This window comes from Sturnus vulgaris, chromosome 8 (assembly GCF_052056855.1).
Source record: "Sturnus vulgaris isolate bStuVul1 chromosome 8, bStuVul1.hap1, whole genome shotgun sequence".
Taxonomy (NCBI): Eukaryota; Metazoa; Chordata; class Aves; order Passeriformes; family Sturnidae; genus Sturnus; species Sturnus vulgaris.
The window spans coordinates 20,402,497-20,418,244 of NC_142250.1; the positions used below are offsets into that span (position 1 = coordinate 20,402,497).

A 15,748-nucleotide genomic window follows, 5' to 3' on the forward strand; every position below is an offset into this window, starting at 1 on the left:
TGAGACTGGAATAAATATATATATATATAATTTTTCTTCTGTGTTTTGAATTTGCACACGTGGATCTTGCTTTCTCTGTTAACCACATTTGTCAAAAATGAAATCCAAGGTTCACACATAATCAGTGGATTGCAGGGGCTACAGACTCCAGAAGTATACTTGATACTGGAAGAATAGCAATAGAATGCAAATAATTTTCCACATTGCATATAAAATGTCATCGAAGTTTTCACCTGGAGATCTTCCTATACACATGTGCCAAGGAGAGAATGAGTAATGGAGACTGAACTGCCTCTTTCCCTGCTGGTATGAAGTTGTTTAAGTATAGAAAAGTTCAGCAGCTCTTATTTTCTAAAAAATAATTTAGGATTATAAAATTGTTCAAACATTACACCTCCTATGAACTTGCTGCTGGGGAGCTGGAGGCATTTTCTTTCCCAGTGTCATTACAGGGAGAGAGCCCCAGCTCTCATGAGCTAGCACCACTGCAGTTATTCTGTTGCAGGAACCAGAACAGGTAGAAAGCATCCTGCCCTTCCAGCCAGTCTGGAGGCTTGTAGTGAGGTGTAAAGTTCACTACAGCTCACACAACCTCTGAAAATCTAGGTATGTTTCAGGCTTGGCATCTAACTCAGGTGAAATTCAGTCTGGTTGCAACAGACAGGAATGGTGAACCTGCATGAACTCAGAGTATTTCTCCTCATCTCTGACTGTGAGCAAACTTGTTGGCTTGCACAGGTCTAGCAAGTGCCCATGGGGTGTGTGTATTTTTAGATGCTGGCTTAGAGGATTAGCTAATATACAGTTACACTCAAACAGGTCTGAGCTCTCTCAGATCTAGGAAATTGCTCTATTTGTACAAAAAGGGCCGAGTATCAAAGTTAGAACCATAGCTGGAGTTACCTATTTTTCAAGAAGGTTGAACCTTGTACAGACTAATTTTTTAACCCAGGTAAATCTGGATGCTTGAACATCTTTTATCTGCTCAAAGCTGGCTGTGAACTGGCTAGAGGTGATCAGTCACAGAGCTGAACCCAGCAGGAAAAACTTCAGCACTAATGTCTTCTGTACAGAAATTTCCCCCTTTTCTCCCTCTCCAATCACTTTGGTCAGATCCTACTCTGAACAAAATTATGTCCCTACACCCCTCACTTGCTCTGGGGTTGGGGTCTCAACCTTTACTGATGAAATTAAATCTTTTGAGGATAAACAAGCTTCTGTTTACTGACTGATAAAACAGTTCACTCTGGGTTAAAGATTTGCAAATAGCTATGCTCACCTTTCTACCACAGTAGATTCTTCTTAACCTGTGTGAGGTGTCTTCCCATCTCTCTAAAATATTCCAGTAAAGGAACTGACTAAGCAGCACTGTAAATTTCCCAGTGATGGACTGACCAGTTCCAAACTGAGATTGTAACTGTGCTCACAGAGAAAAGGTGATAAACGGACCTAAACATCACTTAAACACAGCATTCTGAATCCACAGCCATTCCCCTGTTTTTATTGCTCTATTTCTCCCTAAACAAAGGTAAGAGCATTTAGAGAACAAAACATCAAGAGCAGCAAAAAATGCCTTTTAGCAAGCAGTGATTGGGACCAATGTCCCCTGGACAACTTCTTTATCCCCACAACCTAAGATCATATTTTACAGAATTTTTTACTTATTGACTCTTGCATGTGTCTCTCTCTGTTTGAAAGACAGGTTTCATGCAATTGTCTAAAGCTATGTCTGTAGAAAGCATTCAATCAGCAGGTCACCTCTTTCCTGTGGTGCTGCTTGTTGATCCCCACCTGCACAGAAAAGCTTTACAAAAATTCTGGGTGTTGGTGAAAAGTAGTTCTGACACAGTGCAATTGTTGCTACCAGTGTCTTGTCACTAGAGGTGGATGAGAATTCCAGCTGTGGGTTCAAATGGAAGGAGTCTGAAACCTCTAGGATGGAATAAAATTATTCACTTGGATTTCTGGCCATCCAGAAACCTGGCAGGGACTGTGATCCAGACTCACAGCCAACATTTACTACATTAGGCACTTTTATCCATTCAGAAAGCCAACAAGCTTATGTCCTGAAGCTTTTCCATATCCAAGCCTTCCCATACCCCAGAATTGATAACCTAAGCACAATCATTCATTGAGATGCAGACAGGATCAACACCGAACACATGGATGTTTATCCAAATCAAACTTCATCATAAATACCTCTGTCAGTCTCTAACTTTCAATTGTAAAACTCACTACCAGGTCAATTGTATATGGTTTTATTTTGTTACATCCTCAAACTCCATCAATGATGAAAATCTGTTGCCTAATTCCCATTTATTTATCTTTATCCTCCACTGTCCATCTAAAATCCTCATCAACTTACAGCTTTACCACCCAAGCAATAATGTCATTGTCTAAGTTCCAGCAACAGCTGAACCTGACCAGCTATGCTTGGGAAAGGGGCAGCATTTAGCTCCTATTTGTAAAATAGGTAAAACACTTCAGTAAATTTGTGAGCCTTTAAAGAGCACTTCTAGAAGTGGCAAAGAGCTGAGTGTTCCCTTCTTTAACCTGCAACTGAGAAGACACGAAAGGGAAATTGCAAGTCCACTTACACACTGATGAAGTAGAAGAAAAAAGGAGCAGCTGTGGATGGGAGAAGGGAAACATTAGAAAGAACATAGGAAAAGAGAGACAAAGCGAATTTATTCCTTCTCAACTCCTAAATGGTTAAAATTGCAACTTGCAAGGAGCCAGCCACCATTCCCTTTCATTCAGTAATCACATATTCTCATAACATTCATCAAAGGACTAATACATAGAAATTAAAATACTTGCCTGCAAGCTGAGAAACACCACAGGAACACATTTGTCCCATTAATACACTGCCAGGACGTGCAGTGATAACCACCAGTGTTTAAAAGACTGTCAGCTCTCAAACATCAAACATGAATCTAATGATTACAGGAATAGTCTCACTGAGAAACAGTGTAGGGGGTGGTACTGGTCAGACTGTGTGCTACAGGCAGTAGCCACCTACAATATAACAAATGCACAGCCACTGTCAGCTCTCCATGGCACATCATAGCTGAAGAGGAGAGCAAACACAAACCCCATCACATTTTACCTAAAGGTGAACTGCTCTTTGTAAAATGGGCATACTAAGCTAGTGACTACCTCCAGAAATCTTTCTTTGACTGCCCAGGTAGACTTAACTTCTATGAATACATCTAATTTTATTTTTAATTCATTAATTCTTTTTATTTCTGCATCTTGTCACAATGAGCTTCACAATTCGATTGTGCACTGCATGAAACAATTTTCTCTTGGTATAAACCTCGTGACCGTGCAAATGTTTAAATTTTGCTCAGTTTCCTGCACAAGGAAGAGGGCTGTTCTTGAGACTGAAAGAAGTAATTCTTGAAAATGCACAAGATCTCCTGGTTCCCTCTTCTCTCCAGGATCACATCCCATGACATTCTTCCAAACATATGCCTGCAGTCAAGGCCCATGGGTGCCATCTTTCTATGTGCCTTGCAGAACGATGCTGTCAGAGTGGTTCTTTTACAGATGGTCATTGCCACTTCAGGCAAGTCATGTGATTGCTCAATATTTCAGATCCCTCCTTAACCAAAAATGAGGACAACTGCCTTTCCCTACCTCAAGGCTGTAACATGATTACAAAATATGTTGGTCATAAAACAATATATAAGCCCCAGTTATATCTGACAGATACACATTATAAAAAAAAAATAACTTAATCGGGTCTGAGAAACAGATCTCCGATCTAATTCTCTGTTGTAAACAGTTCTGGCAGCAAGATCCACTCCCAGCTTACTTTAGTTGCTGTATCTTAGTTTCCATATCTACAGGTGTACCATTTGTGACCCTTCTGCCTGGGGGAAAGGCTAACCCAGCACCTCCTCACATCTGAGATGGCTCAGGCATCCCCTAGTCCTGGGCAGAGACGTCACCTCATGACCCCCATCATCATCTTCCTCTTCCCCTGGCTGGGCCCATCTCCCAGCATTAGACAGCAGCAAGAGCAAACACTGATAAGCTGCAGCAGGCGCCAGTTATCTCAGAGCAGAGATAAGAGCAGGTATCAGGCACAACAAACACCCAGTGCCACTCCCCACTCACCTGGGGGAGCCTGCACAAGGGGAGCCCATCCTGACACCTCCTGAAGTGGCTCCTCCTGACCCAGTCAGGAATCCTACAGAGGCTGCCACTCTGCAGGAGCCCACAAACAAGAAACGGAGCAGAAACCACCTCTGTCTTCAGACCGGGCAAATAACAGAAGCCACCTCCCTTCTCCTCTTCATTACCTCTTCAGTGGAATTTTAGCATCTTAAATTCACTGACATGGCTCTAGGTTTATGCTGCTCTTACTGGAAAACTCCCATCTTACAGGTGGAAAAATTAAAACTCAAGACTCCCAAAACTTAATGTTGTATCCTAGCTCCTAAATAGTTTGGCATCCTGGTGGATATGCATCTAATATCAATAACTGACCCTTCAAAACAGTCATATTTGCTCTCATGCAGATGTTATCTCAAAGATATTTACTCATCTAAAGCAGGATCTCTAATTAGCCCTATGCAGGGCTAGTCTTCCATTACCCATAAGGACATTGAGCCAAGAATTAAATTACACCTCAGACACTCTGTCCCATATCTTTCAGTTCTCCCCTAATATAAGACATAATTTCACAGGGCCCTGTTTCCCAAAAAACCCATTCTCTGCACTGTTTGCTGGCAGAAGAATAAGAATCCACACATCATGGTTTATCTATGTGGGAAAGATGTCTGGAACTAATGACAGTAGAACAGCTTCCTCAGTGGACCTTTCCTCAGACTCCACCAGTTTAACAGTGACTATTCCTCCTGAGTAGAAAAACTATTCATGAAGCTCTGGCAACACAATTCTTTTGTCACAGGGTAAAGTTCTTCATGTTTGCCTAAGGGAAACACATCCCTTCCAACTGCTTCACCTCCCCTCCATCACAAGTAACTGATGAAAGCTTGGGATGAAGACGAGGAGAAATTAGGATAAAGTAATGGAGAAAGAAAGGGGCTGAGACATGTATTTCTGGCAGAGAAGTGAGGAACTGCTCATGGCAAGACAGAATATATAAACAGAAGAAAACAAACACAAACATAAATCAAGATTAACACAGAATGATTCTGTCCCCGTGCTGTGCTGGTTGTGTGCAGAGCTGTGAGAGAATTATGCCACCTGGCATTCAACTCGGGCACCAAAAAGCCCAGGTTTTGTATCTCATGGCTAAAAATTCACTCCTAGACTAACTCTGTTTTACAGCTGATGTAAGACAGGAATGAGGAAGGTGCGCAAAAAGGAACTTCTCACTCTCACCCAAGACCTTTGATTTAGCACTATGGCACTGCTACAAGCACTTCACATTAATGAGCAGCCACTGAACAGCACAACTGTTCACACACAGGACACACAGGAACTCTCCAGATAAGCTTTTAGTGGTGTAAATTTGGAGCAAAATTTGTCACAGAGGTAAGAAGGATCATAGAAAACAGTTTCAATCGCCCTTTGTCAGAGCATGCTCCAAAACTCACTTTCATCAAGTCACTGTGACAAACTTCTTTCTTAAGGAAAATCAAAATGTTTGGAATATTCTCAAATCTCATTTTAAAAAATCTTCTGCTCTAAATGAGATGTACTAGACTCAAGAATTCAGGAACATAAAATTCAAGGAAACTTGTTAGAGATTATTTTCCCTATAAACAAGATAGCTCGTCTTCAAAAGACTTAGGAAGTCTACATTTTTATTTTAAGGCCACATTTGAAGCATATTTCAAAGAACACATTCCATATGGCTTTTAAACCTGTGTCTTCTATCAGTAATTTGTGATCCTCAGCAGCTTTGGGGAGTTTTTGTTTTATTTTAAGAAGCCTTTGCTGTTCACCTTTAAGCACAGTTCATATGCCCACATCAACACATAAGAAGGTACCCTCAATCTTTTTTTATTTATGTTTCTTAAATACATCAGCAAAGATTAAAGTGTGGTTAAGGCTCCCCTTTTATCTTGGCATAATTCAATTTTACACCATATCAACCTTCTCCAGGGCTGGATATTTGCATATTAATAACAAAGCCTGCTTTTTAACTCCTCCCTTTAGCTTAATATATTAAAAAGTGTTGATAGATAAGACTTGGCTCCCAAATTAGTGGTGGTAGCAAAGCAGAGTTCAAATTATTCCATTAAAACAGAGACAGCTATGTTTATTGTCCTCCCACATTTGAGTTAACCTGGAATTTCACTCAGAGAAACTGTCCTGCTCTGATTATGACGGAGAAGGTGTAGGTATGATCATTTCCCCAAATTGGCAAAAAACATTTGGGAACAACGGTTTGAATATATTTACTGTTTATACATTCTTTCTGAAGTGCAAAGAAACTGAGGATGCAGCTCCATGGTTTCTTTAAGCCAGTTTATGTGTGGGCTGCAGTCAGAATGAAGAAGCCTGCCCCTCTCCATGCCATTATGCCCAGGCTGTGCTGGAATTTCTGGTGTTGCATGGTTAGCAGGGCCAAGGAATCAATCTACCTATAAACCAACCTTCCTCCCCTTTCAATTCCTGCCAGGTCGTTTCCTCCTGCACAGCTCATCACCACCAGCAGCAGAATGAAGTATGGTGGGACACATGGCTGCTGGGGGTAGAAGACCACTCCTGACAGTAGCTGGCACTTCACCAGCTCAGAGAAGTGGCCACAACGTAAGAATCTGCTCTTGCAGCTTGGACTACAAAGCAGGCATACTCAAACTAGCTTTAGGCTAATGCAGTTGAGTATTAGGGCAGAGAGCTCAGGCTACACTGACTGCCCAGCACGTACCCACATCCTCAGCCAGTTTTTATCCACACATAGAGAAAAAGCATTAATACACAACTGCAATTCTTTCCACCTCTGCAAACACCAGTGTCTCCCTTCTACAGTGCTTAAGCTCCTCTCACCAACAGCCAAAGCAGCCTTTGCTGACTCTGATCACTGAACCAGATCAAGTCTGCAGGATGTGAAAATAGCAACAAGCAGAAGCTGCTGTATTCCCCATTGCACCGCTCTTATCTCCCCATTCTCATTATTTCATTTTATGTTTTTTGATGCCTCACAAAGCTCCAGTTCCTGGAATCAATGTATGAGTATCTGCCTCGTCAAAAGAAAAGACCAAAATATTATCTGATCACTTTGCAGACAAATTCAAAGGTAAAAAAAATGTAGCTAATTAATTAGGACTATACTAGCCCCATAAAGAAGCAAACAAACAAACAAAAGAAGGGAATCCATCACCACCTTTATGCCATTCCCATGTTTCTGTTTTTAAAATATTAGGGTTTTTAATTATTTATTCTCTTAATACCTAAAGATGTTTGTTCTGAAATTGCTTCAAGAGACTGACAAAACACAAGCAAAACATGAAGCCAAATTTGCACTGATACCAGCAGTGCTGACAATATCATGCTCCAAAGATGGCTAAGAGTGCACCATTTATCATGACTGAATGCCTCCTTTTTCCTCACAGTATTTATTGAATGTACATTGTCAAGTTATAAAATAGACACCATAAAGTCTACTACAAATGGCTACAGAAATACCAGCTCTGAGATTCTGAGACTTCTGATGGTGGACCTGCACTGACCTCAGTCTAAAGGACTCTTCACTATGGACTGGAATTCAGAAGGGGAGCAAAAGAAGCATATACTCAAGTTTGAGGAGAAATTCTGGTGGAACAGTTTTCTACTAGCAAAGTAGGTGTTTTTTGCCCACAGCACAACAGCATCACATGTAACCTCAGATCAGACACAAGCTAACTTTTGTACCTACACCTTTTCTGCTAAGTGAAAAAAGGACCTTGGAAAGAATTGCATCAGTAGAGATTGTATCTCCTCCAGACAAACCAAGTGATGCTAGCCAGAGACTCCAAAGTTCAAGAGTCACTTGAAACAAACAAACAAAAAAAACAACAAACCAAAAAAACAAACAAAAAAAACTAAACACAGGACAAAAGTGACTAACAAATACTGGGCCTTGTACATCAAGGTCACTTTTTCCCCCCTAGATCTAGGAAAACTAGTAACTTCATTTCAGCAAGAGTAATTGTATTACCTAATCCTTATCTGGCACTTTTTAATCTCTACCTCTCAAGAGAGGTTGGCAGCACTATCTGCATACCATACCACTATTTGCATGAACTCCATCAGTAGCACCCAAGTCACTTCAAAGCACAGTGTCCTGTACTAGGCCAGTAGCTGCTATCACCAACACCAAACCCAGAAGAAAACATCTGTGAGTCCTTGTTCTATGCTAAACCAGAAAAACAACTCCTCTCTAATCTACTGACTTGAGAATTCAAAGGTTGTGGTATAATATCAACAGTGAAAGTCTGGATGTTGCTTTCATTTTAACTACAGGGTTTGTCAACAGCTGTATTACCCTACAGGTGTTCACTCAGCCTGACCCTGCTCTTCCTCAGGCTGCAGCCCCAGTGAAGCCAGGGGAAGCTTTGCCTTTTCAGCTGGGCCCTACATTAACTCAATTGCAGTTTTGCTGTCTCTGGCTGTATGGATGTTCAAGATGGGCATCTGCCCTTGAAGAAAACTGAGATAACTGGACAGAATCCTCCATTCCCATAAGCTCCACAGAATATTTTGCTGTCAAGAACTGAATACTGACAAGAGTGGTGTGTTTGTTAATACCACCTATTTTTGAGACAGTTATACACTGTGGATGGGCACTCCACTTTCATTCCTGTCCATCCCCTAGCAAAAAAACCTCCCAAAAAATAAATAAAAAAATCAACCCCAACCCTTGCTTCAAAACACTTCAGACAATCAAGAGCTTATCTAGACATCTCAGTGATTTCACAGTGTTACACATATCCTAGTATCACAAGAATATGTTTTACCTTGAGGCAAATGTTTTAATTTATGTGCATGTGAGCTATTTGCAATACCTCCACCAAATGGAGCCCATATAACCCGTCGGATGGCTTTCACCCAATCTTCCATTTCATTCTGGGAATTAGCCATGAGCAGGAAAGCCTCATGATTGACAGGCATCTTTTCCCGGTCCCCTGCACCACCTGAAAGACAGAATACAAATCTCTTTTAGCATCCAGTTCAGAAGAGAGCAACCAAAGTTTAATACCACCAAAAATCTCGGTCCAAATAATCAAACTATTATTTTAATTGAGCAGTTTTACAGACAATTCCTGCTGATGTGCTGCAGCACCTACAGAGCACAGACTGATAGAATATCAAAGCAGAAGTGCAAAACATGTATTTCCAGTGTGGGAAACCTGGAGATGTATCTGCTGTCTCAGCACTAACAAAAGTGAAAGCACAAGCCATAAGACTCTCTAGGAAAAGTAAGACATTAATTCCACATACTTGTACTTTGGTATTGAGAGATTTTTACCCAAAAAGAGGGACCAAGTGAAGTGTAAGACATTTTAAAATGCTTGAGATGTTGAAGTCCACTTTCCCCAAGTCTCTGGGATATTTATAATCTCTGCAGAGAAAGAGACCCATTCTGGTTTTGGATCCAATTCAGAAGAAAGTTAAGAGCTGGGGATATGATTCTGACTCTTCCACTTGATGTAAAAACTTCAGGAGCTATTAATGCTGGTGTGCAACATCTCAGAAAAGGACTGACCAGACTATTAAATTCACTCAAGCTGTCACAAAAAATTGTCCCTTGTGGATACTCCAATACTTGAAACATTTTGGCCCTGCTTTTCCTGTTTCATTTTTAGATCAGCACTCACTCCAACAATTTACATCTTCCCCTCATCCTTTATTTTATGTTCCAGAGCTGGATACAACTGAGTGAGTGCCACATAAACACATAAAAGCTTTATTAGAACAGCCTCTGTATAAAAAGGCTACTGATCCTGTCCAATTCAGCAGCTGCATCCCCAGTGGCCTGGAGCTTCTCCCTCACCATGGAAACTGCCTTTGGCTTTGCTGTGGAGATAACATCTGAGCTGTGTGTCACTGCCATTTCCACACTTGCATGGCTTTCAGCACCTACCAGCATGCTGAAGCTGCCAGCCTGTGCTGAGCAGCTGAGATTGCCTGCCCGTGGAATTCAGAGATAAGAGCAGGATGATGGTATGCTGTGGTTTCTGCAGAGCTGATTTAGCATACACAGAACATGTGCTTCTTAAATCCTTGCTAATCTGGGGAAAGAAGCAAGCTGGGAGCTGCCTGCAAGCCAAGGAAGTACTTTTTCTTGCTATTAATTGTTTTCTTGCCTTGACACACTCACGGAACATTTACTGGTTTGCAAAGCAGAAGTGGTAAGATGAGATGTGTTGGGAAGTATTTTGTGGTTCTCCGAGAAGCAATTCACTAAACTGGGAAACTGAGGCAGTCTTTCAGTAAAGAGGAGAAACAACAGCCACCAGGGACTAGTCGTGCAGCTTAAGAAACAAAAGCAATGATGCTTTTCCCCCACATGTGACCAAATCCTCTTGGACAGTCTCCCAGTTTTTAATTTACTGAATTATTCATATTCCTTAAGGTATATAAGAGAACAGCTCTCTAGCTCAAGGCTAGGATGCAGGCATCTGAACAGATCAATGTCCCACCATATTCCACTGCAAGCATGACATACTTCATCCTTTGCATACAAAATTGTCTGTGCAGGAAACTGCAGTCTGTGAAGTTCCTGTCACTGCCTAAATATTTTTTACCAACATACTCAGCCTCGTGGTGAAAGCAGAGGTTGTGAAGTCTAATTCTTGCACCCTCACCCAGCAGATCTACTGACAATCAAATATTTCATGGGAGATATGACTGAAAGAGGCTTTCCATAGCCCTCAATACACATCAGAAATTCATTTCAGGATGTGGCATTTGGTAGATGGATGGCCTGAGCTCAAGCTAGGTCAGCATTCTTCAAAGGAAGGAAACAGCCTCAAAAAGACATTTATTTTATGGGTCCCACCACCAGCAAACAACTGAGGTTGGTCAAGGTAAAAAAAAAAATCTTGTTCTTAAGCTGAAAGAGATCACCTGAGATTTTGCCCATCCAAGCCATGAAGGGCAAGAAGAGACCAGAAGTTTGTCTTAGGAGTTTGTCTTAATCACAAACTGTAAATGCAGTGGAATTAGCTGCACTAACCATACAAAGACTGCCACTAGAAGCACAATAAGCAGAGGATGAAGATGACTCACTGGACATCTGCAAAACTGGTGTCAGCATCTTCACAAGGAGTCACTGCACCACAGGGACCTGACTACAAGTCCCCTTCCCTAAGATGTCACTTTGGACCAGCTGCTTTCTAAACCTCCACAGATAGTTTTCATGTGAGTATTTAGGGGGAAAAAAAACCCATTTATACTTCTATTTGAGTCTGCAAAAAGCAAAAACTGGATGGGAAAAAAAGATTTCTGTACACACAAGACCTGAGATTCTGCCAAAGACTACATATATTTCCTCCATGTTTGGCTTCCTACTGAACCTTGAAATAGGAGCAAGGTCATGACCCTCCAATCTGCCTGTGGGAGAGTCAGTAGTGACTAGACATTTAAGTACAAGCAAATAAAGGCCATGAAGGCCAGTTTAGAAATAAGAATGCACTTCAGAATTGCTTCTTATGTTAGCATGATGTGACTGTGCACTGGTAGAGCATTGAGACCCACCTGTAAACATTTTTTCTTTTTTAATAATATATTACTCATATTTTTTTGGAACTTAGATGGTTCCTTCCACTACATCCTTAAGGCATCAAGCAGCAAAATTAGGGGCTACTAAAAGGCAGAGTTCAGACACATCTCTCTACATTGTTGTGACATTCAACAGCTTTTTCAGTCTTGGTAGGCACAAGAATGAGAAACAGCCAAATTTAAACACCTAGCTCTTCTTAAAAAATAACAAACAGAAAACCCAACAACCTCCACAAACAAACAGCCCGAGCAAACAATGTCACACGAAACTTCTTAGAAGTCTAGAATTTTACCTGAAATTCACAGATGTTTTCTTCTATAGGCTCAGGATCCTATCATGGATTTCAGGTTTGAATTGAAAACACAACACTATCAATTCAAACACACTAGGCTTTAAGAATAGTTTTAGGAAAATAATTTCAAGGCTTCCTGCCCAGAAACACTTGAAAACGGAATTTTAGTTTCACTTCTCACAGCAGGATGAACTTCATATTCAGCTACTGAATTCACACCTCTTCTCTGCCACTAAGGGAGCTCCAGCCCTTACTGTGGTTGATGTTAAACTCCAACCCTGAAGCTCTGCTTCTGTTGTGTGAATCAAACAGGGTGTCTGGCTACTCAAGCACCATGACAGGGAAGAACACTCTGTTAATGATTTTAAACACAGACAAGGGTTTTTCATACCCTTGAACATTTTTTCTCACTCATCTTTAATCAAGCTTCTATATAAACAAGACTGGGCCTCAGAGACAAACTCTGCATAGCTCAGGATTGCCATGGGCAGACATTCCAGTCCTTTTGCTCAAAAGCTACTTTCATCTCCAGACCAGAGACAAAATAAAACTGTCTGCACACGCAAACAGAGTGCAAGTGTCTCAAAAGATGTGGCAGGAACACGGGGCTTAACTTTGGGGATGAATAGCCCATCTGCTTTAGCATTTAGCCTGTGACCAGGGGATCCTGGATTCAGTTTTCTGCTGCAGACTTCCTGTGTAAGCTGGACAAAATGCACCGGATTTCACCCTTATCCATGAAGCAAGTTGGCAGCTCTATCTGCCTCTCATCCAGGCATACAGAAACTGAACAACTTGAAGAGTGGGAAAGGCGATGGCAACCATGTCACATATACAGCGAATATAAGAGCCCAGAAGGATTTAGAGATTGTTTGGTTATTGCTCCCCATCCAAAGGGCTGCTGGTCCCAGCTGACTTGGCTGCTTTGCTGCCCCAGTCCCAGGGCACCTTTGTCCAAGTGCTTTACATACCCTGGGAGGTGTCTTTGCCTGGGGGGAGCAGTTGAGCTCCAGGCCCCCAGCTGTAGAGCACAAATGCTCTCTCCCCAGGACCAGACTAGCTCAAGCTGGCAGAACTGTTCTCCTCTGCCTCCACCCATGGTTTCTTCATTTCATACAGCCTGGGAGCCATGACCTGCTAATGGCAGCAGTCACCTCAGAGTAATGTCCACCTCCCAATCTGTAGAAATGATCCTCCTTTCAGCTTTCCCCCCATGCCCCACAAAAGGGAAGGTCAAATGCAAAAACACTGGGGCTAAATCTTGCTAAAGGTGAGATGGGGTACTGTAACAACAGCAGGAGTCACAGTCTACTCTTCAAGGCCCTGTTTACTGAAAATTCTTTTTTTGACCATTCTTACACAGGTAAGCATTCAGTGGAATGTGCAGAACATAAGGTATCATTTTGTTACATTTACTTGTCCTGCCCAGGCTACATCTCTGCCTTTATACAAGCCCTTTCCAATGAGGAAAAGCTAGAATTTTTTGTTTGCCTTGAGCCTCATTCACTCAAGCTTAACCTTCTTTGGATCACTTGTGAAGCCATGCTTTTGATCCCCTTTGTCTGTACAGAATAGAAATTCAGGGGAACAGGACTGAATTTCTGCACCCGAGATGAGACTGCCTCATTGCATGTAAAAGGAGGAACTTTTATATTCTCAAACAAAGCTGCTGTTGGGTTCTGAAGCTGGCAGCTTCTTTCTTTGCTTAAGTAACTTTTACTTCCACCTCCCTTTCACCCATTTCTTACCTCATTCTCCTTACGGATGTGCTCGTGCATTGTCCTTACATGAGCCTCCTGAGGGGTTGCACCAGGACAGAGCTGTGTTTGTGTTTGTGTACACCCTGGCACGTCTGTTTGCCCTGCTTTGGTGTGGACAGAGCTGTGGTGTTGCAGCGAGAGGGAAGCGCAGGTGGCCGAGCGCGGCTCAGGGCTGGGGAAGGGAGGCTGGGGGCAAACCAAGGTCCAGCTGCCCTCGGTGCTACGGCAAGCAGTGACAGGAAGCCTCTGGCTGCAGACAAGCAGCAGCAAAGATCTTGACAAATGGTCAAAAACTAGCTCTCGCTGCTGGAAAGAACACTTGCAATGATTCATCTTCCCTGACCGGGGCTTTACGGTTGACTTTAAGGTGAGTATCAGAATTTGGGGCTCAAAGATCTCTCTGATAATGAAAGAGGGTGAAAAATGAGGAGATGAATTCTGTCAAGAATAAGGGCAGCTCTGCTAGAGGGAATCTTTCTTTGCACAGCAGGAAAAAAAAACCAAAACAAAGAAAACCAGTCTTGATCTTTGGATCAAGAGATGAAAGAAATATCAATGAATAAGCTAAAGTTCATTAAGAATGCTTTGAATAGACACTTGAAACCTAATTCCTTTTCTTCAGTCTTCTTACCTTTGATTCCAGCTGATGTTGAATCTCTACCCTGAGCACTTTCCACCTCAACCAAAGGTTTTCAGAGCCTGAATGTTGGAGATAGACCCTGTCTGTTACAGCTGAATCCTGGGTTAACCTGCCATCAGCATCAGTTTAAACTTCTCTGCCTTTTTTTTGCCTTTTTTTTTTCTGATTTTTTTTTAATAGGGAAATTTGCTGTGAATATGAAACTCATCTTTAAATGGTCCATTTAGGCTGCCTGAGAACAGAAAAAAAACAGCAAGCAAACTCTGAAGTACTCAAGGATTGAGATAAAAACAAGGAAAATTGGGGGTTTTCCAGCATGAGTATGACTTGAGAGGAATAAACAGTACAGTAAACAGTGATGTGTGCTTGCCATGATTTTTTTGTTTGTATCTGTCCATCTATCCCCACCCACCCGTCTATGTATATATGGAATATATGAGTTGGAAGTTTATTTGGAGCTGAGTAAATGCATGATCATATTTTAAAAGACATACAAAACTAAGAAAAAATAAGGGACAAGAATTTAGTATCATGTGGAGTGCAAATGAAAGAAACAAGCTTTGAATCAAAATACATTCACTGTGTCACAATTCCAATGGACAATATAATGGCATTTTTTCCTAAAGAAGCAGGCACCTTTGTAGGTGAAAGGTGTTTCATTTCCACAGTTTGGAAGGAGCTTAGGGGGATTTTAACATTCAGTGTTCATTTGGTTGTGGCAATGAGAAAAAGGAAATCTTAAATACCTTTTATTGTAATGAGGAAGTTCAGCTCAAACTGACACAGTTCACATTTTCCTAGGGCAGGATTTACAAGTATGCACTAAAATCTCATTGACTTCTCAGTCAAATATTAAATGCCTAATTTCCTTAAGCACTTTTTATTTCAGCAAGTTCCGTGGTAATTACAAGTATAACTTGATAAAATTTTCCAAGTCAAAATCACTGCAGAGGATTTTGATGAGTCCGTAAATGTTTTTTTGGTACCATATCTTAGACCTCATGGCAGAGAATAAAGCAAAAGCAGGCAAACACTCCAAAGCCACTGACATCTATTAAGCAATCCAAAAGCCCTGTGATCTCTTCTCCCCTCCCATGCCTTCTGTGGTTTCAGAAGCCATTAAACTGCTTTAAAAATGCACCAACAAAGAGATGAGACCTCAGAACTGTGGTTTCTTATGCAAAAACATCTGACAAGATTTAACATGAACAGAGTCACTAATAAAGCTTCTCTGTACTAGTACATGGACTACAGAAAACCCTTATAAACTTAAGGCTAGTGGTCTGTGTCAGTTGTCAGGATCAAGTGTAGGATTACTAAAACTATATGAAAGAAATGAAGATTGAACTAAATCTTTGGCCTGTTAT

At 41.4% G+C, this 15,748-nt stretch overlaps 1 protein-coding gene across 4 annotated transcripts in view; it reads right to left on the reverse strand.

Moving 5' to 3' along the window:
* Positions 1 to 15,748, reverse strand: part of ARHGAP22 (Rho GTPase activating protein 22) — a 124,055-nt gene that overhangs the window by 25,026 nt on the left and 83,281 nt on the right. For 2 of the 4 annotated variants that reach the window (XM_088169077.1, XM_088169079.1), the window contains one exon: positions 8,970 to 9,098. In XM_088169077.1, the coding sequence (XP_088025203.1) occupies positions 8,970 to 9,098 (129 nt within the window). Of the gene's footprint in view, positions 1 to 8,921; positions 9,099 to 15,748 lie in introns of all 4 variants that reach the window. The other 2 variants (XM_088169076.1, XM_088169078.1) reach the window with 1 other exon arrangement.